Genomic DNA, 21,562 nt, shown 5'->3' on the forward strand with positions numbered 1-21,562 from the left:
AATGAACAAAAGAGCTGAGGTGGAAGGGATCGGTGTGATTATATATAAGTCACACATACAGATCGATTTCAACAGTCGAGACCCACGCGGCGGTTATCGCCGAAAAGGGAAAAGCACTCGGATTCAGCCGTGGACCATATGGTCCCCACCTCTCAAGGATACCAGCCCGCGTAAGCAAACGACAATGTCCGGGCAGCGATCGATCCGGCGATGGTGCCCACAGGGCCACAGCGATCTACAGCGCCTGTCGCACGCCAAGTGCGACTGTGGACACCGACTGGCCCCAAGATCTGCAAGATCTGCAAGATCCCGTCAGAAGGACTCCCGTTTTCCTTCAGATGTGGCGCTGATGCGCGTCGATGGTCGTGGTGCCACCTGAACGATACACGGTTTACATGCATACACACTTTGACCTCACACCTCACTCCGCCGAGATGACCTTGCCAAAAGTATACATCCTTTCGATCACGCTCAGCACCGACAGAAACTGCATGAGCAAGGTTTGACTGTCTATCAGCATTTGTCTTGCACCTGGACCTACCCCTTTGAGTTGACTCCAGGCGGGTTGTTGGTCGTCTCCATGAGGTGAAGGCCAACGAATCGGACTGTCCATCAGCACTATCACATACTTTGACTCACTCTTCTGCACCAATGACGGTCCATTTGTGGCGACACAGTCCACCGGCAGACTAACAGTCAGCGATGTCCCCTCTCCATCAACTCACCTGTTTAACCCGTTCAACAGCTCGCATGCGAGGTCTTCTGTCTGATCATCATGGGCCGAATTCTGCGGCGGCACCGGTGTAAACATGGACCATTGGCTGAGTAATATCTGTCTTGTCTGTAGTAGTACTAGGCGGACCATATGCTCTGTCACGAGGATGTTACCCTGGCATTAGCGCATCTCTTGAGAGTGAGCTCACCTGCATTACCAGGTACGCGTTGGTCCCGGGCGGCCCCTGGCTTCCATAATAAGCTTCAAACCTTTGGCGAAGCCTTCTCTCCCAATCCACAGCAGGACTGGTTGTCAGCGTGATCATACAACATCACTTACACAGCCTTGCTCGCATCGAAAACCATTTGCAGTTTCAATTCCTCTGGAACGTTTCTTGCAGTTTCAATGGCCCTGACCCTCAACAGGGTGATCTGTTGCAGATCGTCGTGTATCTCGGGCATGGTCCGTGGGATTTTCCGCCGTTGTAGAAGGAGAGCGTCGTGCAACAGCCTGCACGTCAGCCTGGCAGCTGAGGTGTCACCCACCTGACAAGGTTCGTCACGACGTTGAAACCTGTGATCAAAGGTGCGCTGTGGTTGACCCTCGACACAATACCATTTGTAGTGATCTGGTCATCGTCGACCTCGGCGGGTAAAGGAAGGTCCTGTCGATCAGCTCAGTCTTCACATCTTACTCACAAAAGCATCCTCGAGTCGTAGACAGATGGTCCGCGAAAGGAGACAGGCTGTGCTCTTGTCGGCTTGGAATAAAAGCTGATCATCATCAGCTTCGCCCGTCGAAGTCCATTTACCCAATAAACTCGTCTCCGCATTTCCCTTTCGATAGGATCCAGACCCGAATAGCTCTGAAGGTCAGTCAGGCTCCCGTTCTCTGCACTCACCGCCGCCTCGTTCAATCGCAAACTCAGAGCCAATTGATTCGCTTGCGCCGTTGTGACCACATGCGCCGTGTCGTTACCTAAGAAGAGGTGCACGATCCCCTCACTAAGAGTGAGAAGCGCCATATGTTCACACTCACAGATACGATATGACCACTGGTCGTCAGCGATGTCTCTGACTGCGCACTCACCGAGCTCTAGTCGGATAGCCGTCGGTTCCTTTCGTCAGCTGTGCCGTTTTCTTCACCCACTCACCTCCCAAATCTCCGCCATTTTCACTCTGATAGCTTTGAGACATTTCCTCACCGTCACTTCCACCTGGTCCTTCTCCATCCTCATGTGCATGCGTGGGACCTGCACGAGAGTCGATGCGATCACTGCCAGGGCAAGAGAGAAAAACGTTGGATCCGTCCTATCTCTTCTCGCAGCGAGATCGGCGAGAAAGGTCGGGCGGTGCACACAGGGCGTCAAGGGGTAGACCTGGTATCAGCGTAACCACGACACACGACTCACTAGCTTGAAGAACAAATCGATAACTATTTCGATGACGTTCCGAGGCAAGACCTGTTCCAAACTATCCGGCATCCCCGTCGGTAATGGCGTCGAAGGCGAGTACAACGATCTACGCTCAGTGACGTTCTGGCTCATCACTCACGATGAAGACCGCAGCCGCTCCGACTTCACAATGGTGACTTCCGATTGTGCCGATGACTTTCTCACGGCCGCTGGGGGGAACCCATAGGCGGCGTCAGAAATTGCACTGCAAGGAGTCAGCGACGTTGGGAGACGCCAGAAAGACGTGCCTCAGATCACTGTCGTCAGCTCTCTCCTACATTGTTGACTTACACAGGAGCCGGTCCCTTTCTCTTTGCTGCTTTGACCCGAACGCACTCCGTCGCGAAGCGTCTGCATCTCGCACAGGGGAGCTTGTCCGCATCAGGATGATCGGGAGGGACCAAAGGTGATGGTTCGCAACGGCGTCTGTTCATCAGCTGGGTATGACATCTTCCTCACTCACTTCCCCTTCCTACATGCCTCGCAACCTACATTTCAGCGCTGGCTTCCCCTTGAACACTCACTTATCATGCCACTTGGAAACTTTCCCTTCTTCTTCTTCTTCTCCTCCTCCTCCTCCTCTGCTTCGGAGTCTACCTCCGCTTTTGCTTTCCCCCTAGACGTGGACGAAGCGCCGACACGCTTTCGTCTCTTCTCCCAATCAGTTGACTCGTCTATATGTTGTGGGGATCCACGCAATGGACCCATTGGGACCACTGACTGCGGATGTTCGTCCATTGGATGTCTGTCCAGGGAGTGATCATCGAACCATCCGAACAGAGCTGATCTATAGATATATATAAAGCCGTGACGATGACGGGGGCTGTGCACAGGGACAGCGTGGGTGAATCGAGCGGTGACACAGCCCCGTTCCACTCTGTCTCAATCGATTGCTCTGGTGAATTCTGCGTGTTGTTGTATGCTTCTTCAGAGCTGTTGCAACGCAAGCCAAGCGACATGCTCCTGACCTGTTTTATACATACGATGCAGAAACACATCCCAACAACGTTGCCCCGCAAAGAGTGCCCCCCCCAAAGCTACGCGTGCCTGGTTGATGGCCCCGCATGGAAACCGGAAATTTATGCATCATACACTAACCTAATCGACCACGCACGTTACCATACGCACTACCCGGCGTACCAGGTCCAAAGCTTTGGCGCAAGTTTGAAGGTCCCGGACCAGGACGTGTATGCGTCGCTGCAGGGGCTGGATTTCGATTGTAGGCGGTCGCGGTAGCCGACGCGGGCGCAGGCGCAGGCGATCTGGACGGCGTTGAATTCGTACGATACGGTTGATATCGAGAGGTCTGAGGCAAGATGTGTGGCGGTGGTGCAGGATATCCAGGCATAGGAGGAGGTGCCATGACCCCAGTCTTAGGCGGTGGTGGAGCATGAGGTGAGATCGCGGCGCTCTGGGCAACTCCAAGGTTCTGTATCGCCGAGCTTCTCGGTCGGACGGTAGTGTTATCATGCAGTGCAAGCGGTCGACGCGGGTCCAGAGTCCCTCGGATGATGGGTGAAGACACCGGAAGGAATCGCCGTGCCAGTTCATGTGCGAGACCGGTCTTGGATGTCGAAGCAGGGAGCATATCCGCCGGTGAGACGTTGCCAGTGAGCCGTGCGAGCGATGTCAGTAGTTCCTCGGCTGAACGTCAGTGTGGCTCTTCCAAAGTCGCAACTCACCGACTAGCTGTTCCCGCTCCGTGGCCTCCTTCACTCCCTTCCTCACTCTGATATCCTGCCACGCCTGCAGCTCTTTTATCATGTCGCTGTTCTCCGCCAAGATGTCATCAACCGTCTCTCTCTTCTTCCCCTTTCCTTCCCCACTCCACTGTGTCTCCTCGATGCGAGACCTCTTCAACGTTCTCCTCTGCCACTCTTTGTGCCTCGTGCGCTCATGCATCGCTTCGATGGTCGAATAGTACCCTTGCCCAGACGCATAAGTGGAGTCGAAAGTGGGTCCAAACGTCGGGGCAAAGAGCGTCGAGCCAACGGACGGGATAGTCACTGTCCTCAGCGACGGCGCTTCCCCATCTGACTCACCTCCTCGCGTAACGCTGCCGAATCCCCCTTGCTTGTTTGCACGTATCTCCTTCCAGCGCTTCATCTTCAAGCTTGCACGTCGGATGACCGAGTCGGCAAGCGTCGGGACGTTCCTTTTCGATCCCCCCGCGGTAGATTGGATTGACACGGCCGTGGCGTTGGCTACAGTAAGCGACGCCGCAACAAAGCTGACTCACCAAACTGCGTTCCCGACGCCGCCATCGTCTCCAGCAACGTCCCTTCCTTGTTCGTCTTCTGCACCTCACGCGGGTCCACAGCGCTGGTGAACCATTCCCCGCCCTGGGGCGTTTTCTGCATAAGCGCCCATCGTTCCGCAGAGAATCCACTCGGCGAGCCGGTCGGTTCCACCTCGAGCAGCAGAGAGTGCAACGCGGCGCAAAAGCTGTAGATCACATGGGAAGGAAAGTGAGGAGGGAGGGGCGGGACAGGCAGATGAAACTGCGCTCGAGACGGGACTGGATTGGGGTATTGACACGGCACCAAGAGGTTCTCCGAAAAAAGGTGGATGATGTCCTGGCATCAGCAAAGTCCAACACGAGGCCGCTCACCACCAGCTGATTCCACGTGAGAGAGTCCTGCTTCAACACGTATCCCAGCGTGTTCTCTTCCTTCTGAGCAAAGTCTGGCGGGAGCCACAAGGTGAGGATGTTATTGATAGGCGGAGGAAGGCTCTTTGCCATTCTGCGCCTGTCAGCGACGTCGTTTTGAGCGTACACTCACTGTGCTATGACCACCGCAAGCGCCTCTCGGGTCTCTCTCGGAAGGCCATTGGGTCTCTCCACGCTCGCCCTGAGCGACAGTTTCAACCTCTTCACCTCATGCTCCCCATTCTGCTTGGCCGCGAGGGAATCCGGCGACGGCAATATCACCTTCAGCGGTATCTCTGGCGTCCCCTTTCGTTTCCGTTTCTCCCCGTGTACCTCGAGCTCTCGTTTCTCTAGATTCGATTCACCATCCCTCGTTGAGCCTCGGGACTCTCGCGGCATCGTGCGCGCGTCGGTGAGGAATTATGTTGACGCGCGTGAGGAGATCAACTATCCAGGGTCGGTTTGTTATCGACGTGATTGCGTGGTAGTCTGGGTTGTGATGTTTGTCTTCTCGGTCAAGGGTGCACGAAACGGATGCGTTGCTGACACGTACGATGGAGAAAGCTGACGATGTATGCATCAGAGAACGATTTGCTTGTGTCATCCATCCATCCATCCATCCATCCATCCATCCATCCGCCATGACAGACACTCAACAAAGAGACAGATGGGCCCATCGTCCCTCTCTCGGTATTTCGGCGTTATCCCACGTGGCACATGGCGGGATCAGATTCAAGTCGCATCCTCCTTGGTCCCTTCGTCTGTCGATCCTCTTCTGAAATTTCCATTCAGATCATCAACCTACAACAACAACAACGACAACAACAGAGCACCATGTCAGCGACCAAAGGAAAGGTAAGCCGCCACTCTGTCAAGTACGCTGACATGGCAGACCGCGCTCGCTCTCACCCGAGTGTGGCATCACACTTCCGCTCAAAATCGTGTCCTCGGTAATCTCGCAAGCAGGATAGCATGGGTGCTCATGGGCAAGCACAAGCCTACGTATGACCCGGCGGGTGAGCATACTTCCTGAAGAGATCTTCAACCGGGCTAACAAACACGCCCCCCCCCCAAGTCGACGCGGGAGACTACGTCGTCGTCTCGGACGCACTCAAAGTTCATCTCACGGGGAAAAAGGCAACAGACAAGATGTACTATCATCACACCGGATGGATGGGAGGAATGAGAGAAACACCAATCACACGGATGAGAGAGAGAAGACCGGAAGAGGTGAGCGGCAACGGCCACTTCACAGCTGACCTTTTAGATCATACGGAAAGCCGTGTCCGGTATGCTTCCCAAAAACACTTTCCGAGATCGACGATTAGAACGTTTAAAAATCTTTCCCGGTGAAGCGCCGGACGTCTACAAAGGCAACGCTCTGCGGACATGGCGAGACGGGAGTACGGTTCAGGAGGTCAACGCTTGATGTATGATATTGTGACGTTGTGACCTGCTGCGTCACGGCGCTTGGCACCACTGCAGTCCATGGTGCTGACTGTTCGCCTCTATGCTGACCATTATACATGCGATGGGGTATCCTGACCCAGGTATCAAGAGGTATGAATATACACGAATCATATAGCGTTACCGACCGTTGGCGGAGGTCTCTCCGACATCTGCTCCATCGACTCTATATCCCTGTCGGTCAGCTCCATAATATCATCTTCAACTCACGTGGAGGCCTGCCGCAGCGGCGTGGGCTGACCCGGTCTCAGATCTAGACTCGCATTGCCCCTATCCGGGATCTCTGAAGCCTTCCATCCTCCTCTCCCGCCCAGGTTGGCCATCCCACCCCCATCAAGGATCTGACCCTCCACATCCATCCCGCTCCTGCTCACTAAACCCGTCCGATCGCTCGGTGTATGAGGGCGAGACATAGGTATCGGGGAGAGATGGGTCGAAGCAGCGGTCGCCCTCGTTCCCGTTGACGTCGTTTGAGCATTTGTTGCAGTAGCGGGATGATAGTAAGACCGTCGTTGCGCTTTGGTATAGTCGAACACTTTGAAGCTAGCACCCGTTAGCTTGTCTCCGTACCTGGTCACTCACTGTTCCTCCATCATGCGCATCTCCGGCGACATCATCTCCAGATCCTGTCCCTCCTTCCTTTTTCTCGCTTTCAACGGGTTCTCCTCGAGTAATAGTTCCTCCAGCTCGTGCGTCGCGTCAAAGTTTGCTCTTTTGGACTACAAGGTCAGCCATATACGACCTGTCTCACTCACATCTGGCTCAAACGGCGGCACAACCTGCTTGTTGTATAATTGATCCCAATCAATGTTCCTGAACCATGGATGGCCTTTGATATCTGCGAAACCACCTCCGCCGGGTTTATACCCCAACCGTTTGTTTGGATCCCGTTCGAGAAACTGCATGTCAGCTTTGCTTTCACACTGTCACTCACCCCTCGGATCGCATGCATCCCGTCTGATGAGCATTTCCCTGGCGCATCTTCCGGCCAGCTCAGCGGTTCATTCAATATGGAATTCGTCAGAGCACTGTTTGTTCTCCCTCTGAACGGTCTTCGCCCAAACATGAGTTCGTACCTGGACGTCAGCGTCATTCCTGTACGAACGACTCACGCTAAGATGCCCAGTGACCAAAAGTCCACGGGAGCGGAATAGCCTCGTTTCGTCAACACTTCGGGGGCTACTCGTCAGCCATCGTCTGACAGGAAACCGACTCACCCATGTAGGCCATACTCCCTGCGACCCCTGTCAACAATCTCCTTTCTGAAAAGTGAACGCCTATGTTGAAATCGGTGATATGGGCATGGCCCTTTTCATCCAGTAGCACGTTGTCCGGTTTCAGATCCCTACGAGGTCAGCGTCGCCATGACGACGGAACCCACCTATGAACAATCCGCTTCGAGTGGAGATAATCCACCGCCATAGCGATCTCCGCAACATAGAATCTCACGACCTCCTCGCTCATTGCGCCGGCTCGATCCAAATGAACTGAATATCAGCAACGCCTCCCACTTTTTCACTCACATCTCAGATCCCCTCCCAACATCAGATCCAGAACAAAGAAACAATTCTCATCGTCTTGAAAGGCATACCGCAGGTTGACGACGAAAGGGTGATCGATCTTTACGCCGTCAGTCCCGCCCACGTCTGTCAACCCACCTCTTCCAACAGCCTTCTCTCCTGTACAATGTTTGCGACCGCCTTCATCTTGACGCATTTCGCCTTGTTTATATACTTTAACGCGAACAGCGTCTTTTTATGTTTATGTTGAACCACCCGAACCTAGACATCAGCGAGGTCCGTTTATCCACGACTCACCTTTCCAAAAGCACCCTTGCCCACGCTTCGTAAGAGGTAGAAGTGGAAGAGATTCACCTCGCCATCAAAGTCGATCGCCTTGGCCAGTCAGCGTTACGTCGTGAGACTATGACCCACCTCTGGCTTGCAGCAAGCCGCGCCCATGATAGCGTCCTCCGCTGATCTCGATCAATGTCTTGGCTCGAGTCGCGGCGATAGTGGGACCTAGATGAGTCTGATGGGTGTGCGAGACTAGGGATATCAGAGGAAAAGTATAGACAGGCGTGACGAGCCTTGCACGTGGAGGGGCCGAGTGCAAACCAACCAGGTGAGTGGTAATACTCGCGCCAGAAGATGAGGAACGAGAGGGGCCAAAGGAGTAAGTGCTCGGACGTGCTCTGGGCGGTGAGGATATGAGATGCTTGTAACGTCGAAGAGTTGTCGTCGTCGCTGCTGATGTGTCCTGAGCTGGCTGTTGTTGAGAGACCCTTGTGCTATGGAGATGGGGGTGGTGCGGTGATTGGAGATGATGATTGAAGCCATGTCAATCACTCATACACCGTTTTGAATTACCTTTTACGTACCTTTAGGTGCCTGATGCCACCGACACTTTCTGCCTCTCTCAATGAACAGTGGCTGAACAACCGCTCGTATTCCTCATGCATCGGCGTATGCTTCGCCTGGTGCGCTTACGCTGTACGATGGTCAGTCCGTCTCCCCCCCTCCATACCCTCGACACCCACACAACCTCCACACAGAACAGGTATGGATGCTCGATGCCAGAGGTAACCCCCGGAATGGGTCTAAATCTTCAGGGTAAACAACAATGGCGCGGTCTGAAACGTCCTCTTCGCGTAAACCTCTTTGTCTCCGCGGTGCAATCATCAATGCATCTATGTCCGACTCTTTTCTATAACAGCGCAGCCAATTGTTTCACCGCTTCCTTGCATTCCTCCTCCGTGCCAACGGTGATTCTCAGACATCCTTCACAACCCCTCTCACTGCCTCTGAACCTCACCACGACGCCCTTGGACTCGGCCATGGTTTTGTATACTTCCACGGCTTTTTGATTGCTTGGCTTCCCCTCACTGTCCAGGATTTCCGCGAGAACAAAGTTGGCGTGATTCCCACCGAGTATCCGTCCCACACCCTTGGTATCCTTCAACCCTTCGATCAAGGCTTTTCGGTTAAGGTTGAGGGTCGCGACCGATCGCGACATCGTGGCAAGTCCTTCTGTCGAGACCGCGGACGCAGCGAGAGAAGCGGTAGGAAGAGACACGTTGTATGGTGCTTTGGTGTTTGTGAGGATTTGGACGAGTGGTGGTGGTGCGATCAGATACCCAAGTCTATCTGTCAGCGCTGCCATACTAACGCCCAGACTCACCTGATCGCGGCGAGACCAAAACTCTTGCTGAGCGTTTGAGTCACGCAGACGTTTGCAAACTCGTTGACCAGGTTGACAGCGCTGGTCCCTTCGGGCGCAAAGTCTATATATGCCTCATCGACCACGATGACGCCTTTGAATTTTGGGTTTTCGGCGACTCTCCGAATGGCGTCGAGAGGGATGATTGTCCCGGTCGGGTTTCCAGGAGAACAGATGAACAGCATCTTGAGATCGGCATTGGCTTGAAACGCCTCGTCCATCTGAACCTATCAGCACGGTCCAGATCTGGGTTCGCACTCACGGCTTCCTCGTCTAGTTGGAACTTGCCATCTTCTGTGACCAGGGGAACCTCCAACACGCCCACATCGTTCACATTCGCGGTGACCTTGTACATCCCATAAGTAGGGGGACATGTCATCACCCTGTCCTTCGCTGGCACACACAACACTCTATACAGCATGTCGATCACCTCGTCACTACCCACACCGAGGAATACCCATTGCTCGTCGGGGACCCCTCGGAGCTTTGCGATAGATCGTTTGAGATCGTCATGAGTGGGAGATGGGTACCGATTGAGCGAGGCGATCTCGTCGTCGGAAAGCAGGGACAAGGTCTGAGCTGCGACATTATCACTGTTGGCCAGCGAAGGAATGCTAGGACCGATGGCATTCTCATTCGCATCGAGAAGCACGCCCGCGGAATAGTCGTCTCGAGCACATCGATAAGGCTGAAGAGCGAGAATGTTGGGTCGGATGAGCGTCTCGAGATCAAAGTGAGTCGGGCAAGATGGACCAGGAGTTTTGAGGCCGAGGATGGGCATGGTGCTGTATCTGTGTTGAGTGTGGGGTGAGGGATGGAGGTGGTTGTAAGAACCGATTACTTGTAAATGATGAGATAGATGGAAGTCGCCAAGAATGATTGAACCGAGTCGAAATGTCATTTCACGTGGCAATCGATCGGAGTTTTCCCTGATCTCCGTGGTCGTCAAAAGTGCATCCTTTATCTGTTGCAATGGACCTGCCAACTGAGTCCTCACGAGTCACGTTATATCATATGCATACATGTAATGATCCTCTTTACGCGGTCACACCGACCCTCTGCCCGTTCATATGCCCGACGACCTCTTTACCCTCCCAGAATCTTGGAAGCTCGTTTCCTGGAACAAAGTGTCGTTCCACCTTGTCCTTGGTGATGACGCACATTCGGATACATCCACCTGATGATCCGTCTCGAGACATTGCCAGGGCGAGGGCTGAGCAAGGAGAAGGTCAGAGCAGCACCATTGATGAGAAAGACCACTCACTGTTCTTCACAAACTTGACGGTCTCCTCTTCTGACCATCCTTCTTGATATGTTGCGTCGCAGTATCCGTAGACATACGTGGATCCGGAGCCTTCGCGATACATCAGCTACATTCACGAGATACATCGTGACCTCGCGCTTGCTTTGAGTCGCACTCACCTCCAATGGCCCACGGTTGCTGGAACATACCTCCACCCAGAGGGATGTTGTACACGGATCCCCCAGCCTCCTTGTCCCATCCCGCGACGATGATACCCGCTGACAACTGATCCTTGTTATCATAACACATCTTCTCGAACAGCGCCGCCGCCGTAGCTACAGGTGGTGCTTCTCCGTACACGGCCGTGTAGACCTGAGCATGTTGGTGGACGACATCGGCAACAGCTTGCGTATCAGCCGCTGATCCGGATCGACAGCAGTAGATCCGGTCGTGAATGTGGGTGAGTTTGTCGGTGACTCGATTGGCCTTGATAAGCGTGTCAGCTGCGAGTTGCATCGGTCGAAAACAATCAGCCGACTCACGATATAACTCCCTGTGGTTGTTCTACTGTCCGCCCCAATGACTACACCTCCGTCAAACTGAACGGCCATGATAGAGGTCTGAGGAAGGGTCAGCGTCATTCCTCCCTCTCATCCTGATCTACTCACACCAAGGTTGACCTCGCCATTCTTCAGACGCGATATATCGACGGATGAGATGTTTGCCATGGTGTGTGAGTGTTATGCAATGTTGAAGAATGACCTTGCATCGAGCTAGTTGATGTCAAAGTCATGGACTCGCGTCGCCAACGCAAGCGGGTCGTTGTTGCGGGGCACTCCGAGGAGTGCCACGTGGGTCTGTGACTATATTCCCGCGGTGTTATCAGATGTGGCTCTGATCTGCATACGGCGGGGAGCATCATCCTCCTGTGCGCGTAGTTGGGTGGACCTGCGATGAATTTGAACTGCATCTCTTTACATCAACACGTATCGAACAAACATCCAAGCACCCAGCCTCGCATGGAACAGTCATCGGTCATCTTCACTCGCTACACTCACACATGCGCTGGAAGGGATCGCATCCCTCTTGCCCACACATCATCCGAGACTTGATCGGACAGCCGAGCTCGAATAGTCGGACGGAACGACAAAGAGAGGCGCGTCATAGGACAGGAGGAGGGAGGGCGTGAAACGGGCTGGCTGGTCACTGGCTTCTTGTACCTACCATCAACAACCGATATTACATACTCCTTCCCTTCTCGTCATCCAACCACATAAAAACATCACCCCCACCATGCCATCCGTGATATCCCAGACTGGCAACTCTTCCAAATCATACGCACCGCTTGCAGACGAGATCAACCCCCCGTTTGGCAATACCGCACCAGCACCTTCGGTCACCCGCAATGGGACGATAGTCTACTCGAAACGGAGCGTCTCCTCGACCAGTACCGACTCGACCGATTCGGACGACCTGGAACGTGTCGGGGCGCATCTCCGGAACGACTCGGAAGAGACGCTCTCCCCTCGTCCAAGTAGGAAAGGCAAGGAGAAGGCGAGGATGGACCCGTTAGCGGAGGACAGTGGGGATATTGGCGAAGTGAGAAGAATATCCGTGAAAGGAAAAGAGAGGGCTTGGGACGTGGAGCTGGGGACAGAGACGATCGACGGACAGAGCGACCAATACCCACCGCTCAACGAGGCAGAGGAGGAGGAGAAGAGGATACGAGATGTAAGTGGTGTCGTCAGGTACAAGGCAGTCAACGCGCTTACACGAATACACCAGAACCTCGCTCGAATCGCTGCAAAAGACATGGCGAAACGTAAAGCAGCTCGGGAGTCCAGAGTCCTTCCGACATCGCCGAATCCTGCCTCTCCGAGATCTTCCTCATCGACCACATCCTTCTCTCGAAGGCCGTTCTCACTCGTGGAGAGTGTTTCGAAGCGGGGAAGCTTGATGGGATTGGTAGAAGGGATGTGGCCTGGTTCGCCTAGGAAGGATAACCGAGGGTGGACCGATGGCGAAGTAAGTGCGACGTATCGCCGAATGACTCGTTCAGCTGACATCGGCTTAAAGCTGCCCACGTCACACCCGCCTAGAGAATCCGAAGCCCCTTACGCCAACCCATACGACCCTCAACCGACGTTCTCACCCGTACCCAGGATGGTCATATCCCCCACATCACCTCCGGGTCCATCCCCTTTCAATGATCCCGCACCTCCCCGACCGACCGTAGGCCCTGCTCACTCGTACACCTCACCACGTCGCCCGTCTCTCACCTCCGGAGATTCCGCCGCCTCACCCCTCGCATCCCCCACCGACGGCGTGGGATTTTCCTACGGGGGACCCACATGGCGAGGCGGTCAAGCTGTCCAGCAAGAAGACGGCTCACCGCACAGCTCGCGACTCGTCGGGGACAAATGGTGGCATGCCTTGTGTGCTTGGGGTGCAGATCTTGATGGCGGGCATGATGATGAAGTGCAAGGGAGACAAGCGGGCAGGACGAATCCTTTCGAATGATGGGTGGATCAAATACGACGACACGACACGATACTTGTCATACAACTGCATATGTATTTCATTGTTACGACATTAGATTACAGGATGAGCGGAGGGCCGCGGTCTATACTGGAGCAGAATGGTCACGAGGACGAGAAGACCACTGAGAGCCTATTCTGTCAGCGCGATCTACGTTGGAGACTACTCACCTGTGGCCATGGGACGAAATTCGAGCTAGACCTTTTGCTGCCTTCTAAAAAACTACCCAAGATATGCCCACCGGTCTCGAGCAAGGCCAGAGCTAACATTCCAAAGGCAGCAGGCCACATGATGGCCAGAACACCCCTTTCGAACCTCGTCTTGTCCCTTCCGCTCGGTCTGTCAAACACAATCGAGACAAAGTGCTGCAACCGTGATCGAGCCAGTTTGTCCTGGAGCAGGTCCTGAGGCGGTAAGGGTTGAGGGAGGATGCGTTGCCGTCGCATACGAGAAGCGGGGACGAATGTGCCGTGAAGACTAAATATGATGTTAGCTGGATCTCTGAGGTTGAACTCACCCATACGGCACCCTCTGAGGCAGTTTGACTCTCGCAACCACTGAGCTGATCCCCTCGCTCATACGTTTCGCATCGATGATCCACAGCTCGGATCCGGCGTCAGGAGCCGTTGATGGCGTACCGTCAGATTGAATGTACTTCTCGTCGTACACTGCTTGTCAGCGAAGTCACAACAAAGCGCTCACCATACGTCATCAGATAACCATCGTCTTCGGCATCGCCACCTGATCTCGCCACGAATTGCGTCTCCTGGGCATACCACCCTTCCGGCAGAGCAAAGATCTCGATGGGTCCTTTCAAGCCTCGCTCCCAATCACTCAGAATATCAGCCGAAGATCGTCCATCCACCGGATCCATATTTTTCCCTTCCCCTCTGGCTCTCCCCCTGCGTGTCAATTCCTGTACATCGACCTTGACGATACAGTCTACCTTTGCCGCTCCGCCAAGACGTTCGTCGAATGACCCGGATCGCATGGTACAGCCGTAGACGAACTTGGCCGCAGACATAGACTTGTCGTGCGGTAAACTTGGAAATTCGAATGGTATCACCGTCAACGGGAAGGAGTGGGATATAACCCCTTCCTCACCCTTCGTCGGCATTACAAATCGATAGTAATGCAGTCGCACCACGTCATCCTCGCCAAATTGCTCTTCGACTTTGGGTATGTTCACTGCACCAGCTGCATACACCAGCTTCGCGCTTTTGAACCGGCACGCGAGCATGTTCACCGCGACAAGGTCTCCATCGATATGCTCGTCCCACGCATTGGCAGTGTGGAAGATCAAGCTCGGTTCGGTTTCTCGGAATCGTATCACAGACTCGGATGGTTTCATCGATCGAGGAAAGACGACAAACTCCGATGACAGAGTTCGGTCAAAGTGAATCAAGGGGACAGGATGACGGGAGAACAGGTTGTGAGGTGCTAGTGTGAGTGGTAGGTTGAGAAGTAAAGTGTGCGTTCTGGTCGCTGCAAAGTCATGCATCCTGTCTGTCAGTATATCCAAGGTGACGTATTCGCTTACATCTTTGCACGCCCCACATCGATGCCCTGCTTCCAGACGACATGCTTGCCTTTCCGATCGATGACCGAGTATCGGACATGCGGCGCATCGAACATTTGGGTCGAATAGAAGATTAGAGAACCGTCCACCGGATCGATACGAGGGTGCGCGGTCATCCAATCCTGCGGTGTGTTAACGGAGTCGGGAATTTTCAGCTCACCTCTTGGACCCTGCTTAATCCCAAGCGTTTCCACCACTCCCACTTGCCTCTCCTCACCCCCAGGTTCTCCCCCGTATCTTCATCGACGAGCCTATCCCATCCTACCGTCTCGAGTTCCGGTACCCGTACTTCTAACGGTGGTCCTGACTCGCACGTTGCGAGTAGTCGATGATCCAGGGGCATGGCTTCGCGCTCTTCGCCGGCGCCAGTCACCTGCTCCGCTTCGGCGTCAGAGCCTAAACCCTGACCCCACCAGATCACACTGGTATTGGCAACGCTCAATACTCCCATCCGAGCTCTCAAAGCGATGAAGAATGCTTGGATGATCGCCACTACGATGTGATGAAGTGATGACAGCGGCGAAATGAGCAACGCGATCGAGGGTATGGGCGATCGAAGCAGTAGCAGTGTCATGGCGAGCAACGGCGTGACCAGATGACGATTGGTGTACAAGGGAGACGTGTTTCGACCATCTGGAAAGAAGACCCCATGCAGCATCCCGTCGCCATCAAACCTGTGGAACGTCAGCTATCACCTCAATCGTCACACTCACCAGTGATAGTGTCTCCCCTGTTCGGGCGGGTACACCGGGTTACCTCCATTCCGGATGTACTGTCCTCCCAATAGTTCGTCTGGAATCTCGCCTTGGACCGTACAGCGATGAGAGACAAACTCGTCTGTGACCGGTGCGAAATTTCCCTTCAAGAATGGGTGGATGGAATCAACAGGCGGCAAGGCTGTCATCGTGTCGTCGGTTGTGACTCCGGTGCATCGGGCAGATATAGATTCACCGCGCAGTCACAAAAACTCAAGCAGGGTGGTGCCCCGAACGCTCACGCTGGTAAATGTAATGTGTGAGTCGTTTCATGTCCCGGATTTGGGCGCTGACGTCGTCGTCGTTGAAGAGACAAGAACCGTTAACGTCACGTACGAGATGGGAGAGACAGAGACAGAGACCTTGCTCGACGTATTTCTGCGTCACCCCTGCCCTCAACCCCCACTTAAGACTAAGGCTGGCAACCCCCATATAAGACGAAACCAGGCGACCCCCCCATATAAGGAAATGTCCGATGATCCCCCCCATATTAGACCATTCCAGCCACCCCTTTAAACCCTCCCCCCATATAAGACCATGCCAGGTGTGGGACTATTCTGCACAGATTTATGTACCTGCCTCTTCCGGCAATTCTTCCCTTAAAAAACAAAATCTCGACATCCTATCCTCCCTCATTCATGCTCAAACAGACTAATGCACAATATTATACCATAAAAGCATCGGAACTAGCCTGTCGACCTGCTTGAGATCCAATACAGTGTCGGGCTCACCTTCCTCCACCTCCATCCCAGCAATCTCTTGTCTCACAAATCCTCCGCCAATCTGTCTCCATACGCTTTGACTGATCTTATAGCTAGCTCCACTTGCGAATGTATATCTCTTCGAGCCATCTGCCATCACATTGCCTTGATCATTGGCAAAGGGTACAATTGCGAGAGCCATAGGGATGGAATCAATTTCGTGTTGACAGCGACAAAGAGGTCTGAAGATGAAATCAAAGTCGGGGACGACATGTTCACATGTACAACACCAAGAGGTGCCCATACCTCCACTCAGCCATCCGTCTGTATCATCGTGCAACACGTGCAGGATCGTGGCAAGAGCCAGGGTGGGCTCGGCATTTTTGAGCAACAGAAGACCCCTGATGGCATCTTCAACTTCATCAACATCCTCCAGATCGCCAGAGAAGACATAACGGAGCAGCGTCATGAGGGGAACCAAGCTGGATCTCGCAGCTGGGTCGAAGAAGCCGCGAAATGTGTCGGCATTGCGGAGTACTTCGAGAGCCATACTCCAGGGAGTCGGATCCAAACGAAATCGTTGACGGAGAGGCAGTCGGGGGACCAGCGCGAGATGCAGGTCGATCAATTCGAGGATAGGGGGAAGATAAGGAGAATCCGTCACCTTGTAGGTACCGGCTGGACCTGCAATGGCGTACAACGCCTTGACCAGTTCGTGTGGGCAGGGGAATTGATCACCACAGGAGCAGCGATCGGTTTTGGTGTTGTGTTTGTGCTGCATCCTTGCTCAGCTTTGTGCTCACGAGCAACTCCCACACAACACACCACACACACACTTACCGGACCCTCGCTTGCTGGAATTGCCTCTCTCCACAAAACCAACGCTTTGAATGTTTCGTCTGGAAGCGAGACATTCCCCAGAAGGCCGACCACCTCAATCGCTGGAACGAATTCGTTTCTAAGACCTGCAAATTTAGCTCTATTCATTGGGTTCCCCCCCTTCCTCTTAGTGCAAGCTACCCACCCGATCAGTTTGTACGTTTCCGGGTGGGTGAAGATGGCGGACTCCATGGAATCTGGCTCGGTCATCCTCCTTCCCTTGAGCAAATGGGCGAATCCTTCCATCCTCGATCGCCAGAGTGGTTGTGGGTCCCCTCCTTGGGTTATACGTCTGCATTGATAGTGAAACTGTCACAACGGCAATGTAACCGGCCATTAACCACTGAACCACAAAAGGGAACAATCAGAATCTCCAGCCGCGCACTGGAATTCCGCCGGTTATATAGGCTTGCCGCAAGACATTGGCTGGGTGGTCATGGCCGACATGACAGAAACAGTGGGATCTCATGAGGTGTCCGAAAAGTGAGATGTTGCTTGTCATGACGGCCATTCCGCCATGACCACAAATAAGCCATCATTACGTAAACCCTCTTGATATCTTCGACTCCTTCGATATCTTCGAGCACAACTCGATATTCTTGCCGAAGATCGAGCTAAAGGGCGCTGCAGGCGAACGATAGAAACAGGAGGAAGTTGATCGATGTTCTACACATCCTGGCGGATGGGTTAGTGGAGATATATATATACATGGTCTTAGTTCTCGTTGTTCTAGCCTTTCTCTAGCGATTTCTCGATTGAAAGTCATACCTAGTACCTTGCTCATCGTTCAACGATATCACTGTGGTACCTCAGTCTATCTAGAACTGCTACAAGCCCTTCTAGATATCCGTGTCAAGTTCCTCGCTATACTCGCTATCCTCGTTATCCTCGTTATCCTTGTTATCCTCGTTATCGTCGTTTCCTCATATCATACTGTCTCGTTGTGTGATAGGGCTCATTGACTGAGGCCACATTGACCATCGTGACACGACGTCAGAGCAGCATATACGTGGAATCCTCGGTCTGTCACTCGTGAGGCGGGATCGAACTTGGAAGCGGTGATGATCCCAGTCAACGACGTCATTGTGTGTTGTGGGCAATACACGATGCACACACATCACAACACTGACCCACCCGTCTGCTTCTCATTTCAACTTTTTGTCCCCAAACATGTATATCTGACTTGTTCCTCGCCTGCATTTGTCTCTTCTCGGTGATTGACCCCCAATTTCGCCAATACAACATTATCAGTTCGTCATCGATTGACCGTCCTTCTAATCTGACATTTTCATTCATACAAAACCGAAACGGGAAGGTGGTGACGGAATCGTCACGATCGTATACCAATAAGGCCAACTCCCAACAAAGTTCCCAGGGATTTGACAAACAATTGAACAAAACGGCATTCATCGGAGAAAGGACCGAAACGCTGGCAAACTTATCAACCCTATTGTCACGATTGCATACCAGTAAGGCCAACTTCCGACAAAGTTCCCAGGAGTTTGACAAACAATTGAACGAAACAGCATTCATCGGAGAAAGAACCGAAACGTCGACAAGCTTATCAATCCTATTCACCACATACGGTAAATATACAAATTGTTCAGCCACTCGAGGTTTCTTTCTACATCCAGCGAAAAGATCGCTACACATGCAAGGTTTGGCGAACTTGTGCGAAGAAAAGGATATATACATGAACGTAGCAAAAGGAGAAAGGAGTTCCCCGTCGATTCTAGATTTTTGTCCTACCGTAGTACCTTTGAATATTATCATCTTGAATAACCTCGATACATCGACCAACACTTACTTGGCTGTTCTCGACAGAGAACCCTCAAGTTAGAACACGATTTAGTCCAAGTCTCACCAAGTGGTCGGTTTGAGTGGTTTGAGAATGTGTCCTAATGTCAATGGATGAGGATCTTTGGTTGCGACTTGTGTAGCATGAATTGTTGAGTTCATGCATGCGGGCATTGGGACGTGAAATTTTATGCACCAAGTTCTCCACATCCTCTACATGCAGCTTGTGTCTGCGGTTTTGCATCGTAGTTGACAATAAACGGGTTAGGATGTCAAGGTTTTTTTTTTCCGAGGACAAATTGCCGAAAGAGGCAGGTACAGAAATCTGTGCAGAATAGTCCCACACCTGGCATGGTCTTATGGGGGGGGAGGGTTTAAAGGGAAGGCGGCATGGTCTTATTTGGGGGGAGGGTTTAAGGGAAAGGCGGCATGGTCTTATGTGGGGGAGGGGTTTAAAGGGTGTCTGGAATAGTTTTATGTGGGGGGTGCGTGCCGGGAGGGTGTATTATGTGGTGGCGCAACTAAACGTAATGGTAGAGGTGGCGAATTTTGAATTGCTGGGGCTGGCGGTAGACGCGAGTGTCATGCGGGATGCGTGTATCCGGGGGTGCGTGGTCATTTGCTATCCGCTACTTAGATGCGACGATGAACGCAGGTGTCTTCCTGTTGTTGGATTGTTGACTCAAGGTATCATATTGCGGTCACCGAGGAGATTTAGACATGGGTTGTCGCCTTACTAGACGCAGGTTGTGAGACTTTTGGCTGGAGATGAAAAGTGGAGGGAGGAAGGAGAGGGGGTGGCAAAAGTGCCACATTCACTGAAATCTCCGTATATCACCGTTCACTCGCTGCACTCAACTCTCTCGTCTTTCGTCGAAGCATTCATTATCATTGATTGTCAGCGGTTATCGACGATACACGATCAACACCATTCTCAACGCATCTCCTTCCTCTACTATCCTCTCATCTTCTTCCTCGTCAACGTCCACGCTCACGCCATGTCGTAAGCCGCATTTCTTACGCCTCGAAGAACGCGCCCAGCTGACTTGACTCTTCCTGACCTTCCTCCTTCTCACCTTTCCACCCCCACAGACAATACGCACACGTCCCCAAGACCGAGCTCGACGAAGCACAAATAAGAGAGCTGGAAGAGTACGAGATCTCCCAGGGACCCTTATCCGTGTTGCAGCAATCCGTCCGAAACTCGTCTCAGGTGTTGATATCGTTGCGAAATAACAAAAAGTTATTGGCGAGGGTCAAGGCGTTCGATAGGCATTGTAACATGGTTTTGGAGAATGTCAAGGAGGTGGGTCTGTGACGCGCGGGGCGGGTGTGTACGAAAAAGACATGCTGATCAACTCCTGATCTGACTCAGATGTGGACGGAACAACCGAAAGGGAAGGGGAAGAAACCTGTCAACAAGGATAGATTCATCTCGTACGTCAGACCTAGACCGCTTTGTTCGAGCAGCAAGCTGACTATCACGCGTAGGAAAATGTTCCTCAGAGGGGACTCTGTCATTCTCGGTATGTCCGCTTGATCTCCAGTTGAACAACGGAGCGTATGCTGATCATCCGTCCTCTATAGTCCTCCGTAATGCGGCATAAACGGTATAGGTGAAGTGTAAGGTTGAACACGATGGGAGAAATGAGGGCCTAGACGGAGATAAAGACGTCAGGAGAAAAGCCACGCCATCTCAATCGAGAGCAGTGGTGATATGGTCACAGGGGTATCGTCCCGTACTGATTCACATGCATGTCACATTGTATTCACTGCTCTTGGGTATACTCCCCATATACATGGTATGCTGCCATCTTACGCCCTCAACTCCTACGCGAGAACACCTTGACCTTTTGCGGAATGGGAGAATTCGACCACAGCGTCGACAGCTTTCAAGTCTGCAAGTTGTCAGCAAGACAGTGCATGGATCTGGGTGGAGATGACATACCAAGCTTATCGCCTAATCCGATATGTGTATGAGCCTTGATGGACAGATCATCCTTGACCGTACCGATGATCTCGACATATGGATCGGCAATGTGCATGTCCTATCAGACGTTTAGGAGCAATTCTCAACGCTCGGAGGAAGTGTACTCACTCGCGGAATGTGGACACCGATCTGGCGGACCACGGGACATCAGCATCAATTCATATATATTGGGCGAATCAGAGACTGTACCGACCTGTTGCCCATCGCTGGTCTCGACCATGGCAGTATCACCAGAAAGGTTGGACACCTTGGCCGTCAGTCGGACGGTCTCGCCTCGATGCTGAGTAAGATACTTTGAGTTGATACGGGCTGTCAAGATAGTCCAGATCAGCTTTCGTGTGCGACGTCAGAGCAGCTGTGAGATGCTCCCGGTAGACACACGTTCTGGACCTAGACGGGACATGGTGTAGAAAGGTGGCGAGGAGAGGATAGAATCGGGCTGTTCAGCTCAGATTTCGAGGTCTACGAATCCGGCCGAGTTGCCGATGATAAGGCTGATCGTTGACGTAGGGGGGTTATGTGCTGCGGTCAGCGAGATATCAGTGTATCAGGTTGAAAGGGAAACAGGATTGTCAG

General features: G+C 52.9%; 11 protein-coding genes across 11 annotated transcripts; 3 read left to right on the forward strand and 8 right to left on the reverse strand.

The window, feature by feature from the left end:
- Positions 1-421: 421 nt before the first annotated feature.
- On the reverse strand, positions 422-2,906 carry IAR55_000363 (uncharacterized protein; the record flags this gene model as incomplete). Its single annotated transcript, XM_066943499.1, has 12 exons — positions 422-487; positions 542-605; positions 726-841; positions 924-984; positions 1,055-1,260; positions 1,414-1,551; positions 1,617-1,719; positions 1,805-1,967; positions 2,127-2,149; positions 2,269-2,373; positions 2,460-2,484; positions 2,693-2,906. The coding sequence occupies 12 exons, from the start codon at positions 2,904-2,906 to the stop codon at positions 422-424; spliced, it is 1,284 nt and encodes a 427-aa protein (XP_066806041.1).
- A 355-nt stretch (positions 2,907-3,261) lies between these two features.
- Positions 3,262-3,756, reverse strand: IAR55_000364 (uncharacterized protein; the record flags this gene model as incomplete). The annotated part of the gene is made up of 1 exon (XM_066943500.1): positions 3,262-3,756. The coding sequence occupies one exon, from the start codon at positions 3,754-3,756 to the stop codon at positions 3,262-3,264; it is 495 nt and encodes a 164-aa protein (XP_066806042.1).
- A 41-nt stretch (positions 3,757-3,797) lies between these two features.
- IAR55_000365 (uncharacterized protein) lies at positions 3,798-5,217 on the reverse strand (the record flags this gene model as incomplete). The annotated part of the gene is made up of 4 exons (XM_066943501.1): positions 3,798-4,174; positions 4,408-4,686; positions 4,780-4,853; positions 4,952-5,217. 4 exons carry the CDS (start codon positions 5,215-5,217, stop codon positions 3,798-3,800), a joined length of 996 nt encoding a protein of 331 aa, XP_066806043.1.
- A 435-nt stretch (positions 5,218-5,652) lies between these two features.
- Positions 5,653-6,146, forward strand: IAR55_000366 (mitochondrial 54S ribosomal uL13m domain-containing protein; the record flags this gene model as incomplete). Its single annotated transcript, XM_066943502.1, has 4 exons — positions 5,653-5,673; positions 5,810-5,834; positions 5,894-6,048; positions 6,099-6,146. The coding sequence occupies 4 exons, from the start codon at positions 5,653-5,655 to the stop codon at positions 6,144-6,146; spliced, it is 249 nt and encodes an 82-aa protein (XP_066806044.1).
- A 259-nt stretch (positions 6,147-6,405) lies between these two features.
- Positions 6,406-8,246, reverse strand: IAR55_000367 (uncharacterized protein; the record flags this gene model as incomplete). The annotated part of the gene is made up of 8 exons (XM_066943503.1): positions 6,406-6,451; positions 6,496-6,828; positions 6,898-7,004; positions 7,220-7,337; positions 7,398-7,455; positions 7,503-7,630; positions 8,020-8,066; positions 8,220-8,246. 8 exons carry the CDS (start codon positions 8,244-8,246, stop codon positions 6,406-6,408), a joined length of 864 nt encoding a protein of 287 aa, XP_066806045.1.
- A 745-nt stretch (positions 8,247-8,991) lies between these two features.
- IAR55_000368 (histidinol-phosphate transaminase) lies at positions 8,992-10,285 on the reverse strand (the record flags this gene model as incomplete). Its single annotated transcript, XM_066943504.1, has 3 exons — positions 8,992-9,465; positions 9,510-9,725; positions 9,767-10,285. 3 exons carry the CDS (start codon positions 10,283-10,285, stop codon positions 8,992-8,994), a joined length of 1,209 nt encoding a protein of 402 aa, XP_066806046.1.
- Positions 10,286-10,541: 256 nt separating this feature from the next.
- IAR55_000369 (uncharacterized protein) lies at positions 10,542-11,475 on the reverse strand (the record flags this gene model as incomplete). Its single annotated transcript, XM_066943505.1, has 5 exons — positions 10,542-10,717; positions 10,769-10,858; positions 10,927-11,233; positions 11,290-11,367; positions 11,416-11,475. 5 exons carry the CDS (start codon positions 11,473-11,475, stop codon positions 10,542-10,544), a joined length of 711 nt encoding a protein of 236 aa, XP_066806047.1.
- A 565-nt stretch (positions 11,476-12,040) lies between these two features.
- On the forward strand, positions 12,041-13,267 carry IAR55_000370 (uncharacterized protein; the record flags this gene model as incomplete). The annotated part of the gene is made up of 3 exons (XM_066943506.1): positions 12,041-12,478; positions 12,533-12,772; positions 12,824-13,267. 3 exons carry the CDS (start codon positions 12,041-12,043, stop codon positions 13,265-13,267), a joined length of 1,122 nt encoding a protein of 373 aa, XP_066806048.1.
- Positions 13,268-13,370: 103 nt separating this feature from the next.
- Positions 13,371-15,768, reverse strand: IAR55_000371 (uncharacterized protein; the record flags this gene model as incomplete). The annotated part of the gene is made up of 6 exons (XM_066943507.1): positions 13,371-13,409; positions 13,456-13,762; positions 13,993-14,763; positions 14,826-14,986; positions 15,082-15,538; positions 15,611-15,768. 6 exons carry the CDS (start codon positions 15,766-15,768, stop codon positions 13,371-13,373), a joined length of 1,893 nt encoding a protein of 630 aa, XP_066806049.1.
- Positions 15,769-19,994: 4,226 nt separating this feature from the next.
- On the forward strand, positions 19,995-20,603 carry IAR55_000372 (small nuclear ribonucleoprotein Sm D2; the record flags this gene model as incomplete). The annotated part of the gene is made up of 5 exons (XM_066943508.1): positions 19,995-19,999; positions 20,089-20,302; positions 20,372-20,433; positions 20,488-20,522; positions 20,584-20,603. The coding sequence occupies 5 exons, from the start codon at positions 19,995-19,997 to the stop codon at positions 20,601-20,603; spliced, it is 336 nt and encodes a 111-aa protein (XP_066806050.1).
- Positions 20,604-20,826: 223 nt separating this feature from the next.
- IAR55_000373 (uncharacterized protein) lies at positions 20,827-21,389 on the reverse strand (the record flags this gene model as incomplete). The annotated part of the gene is made up of 5 exons (XM_066943509.1): positions 20,827-20,894; positions 20,945-21,044; positions 21,095-21,115; positions 21,180-21,295; positions 21,368-21,389. The coding sequence occupies 5 exons, from the start codon at positions 21,387-21,389 to the stop codon at positions 20,827-20,829; spliced, it is 327 nt and encodes a 108-aa protein (XP_066806051.1).
- Between the last annotated feature and the right edge of the window lie 173 nt (positions 21,390-21,562).

Source organism: Kwoniella newhampshirensis, chromosome 1, assembly GCF_039105145.1.
Source record: "Kwoniella newhampshirensis strain CBS 13917 chromosome 1, whole genome shotgun sequence".
NCBI lineage: Eukaryota > Fungi > Basidiomycota > Tremellomycetes > Tremellales > Cryptococcaceae > Kwoniella > Kwoniella newhampshirensis.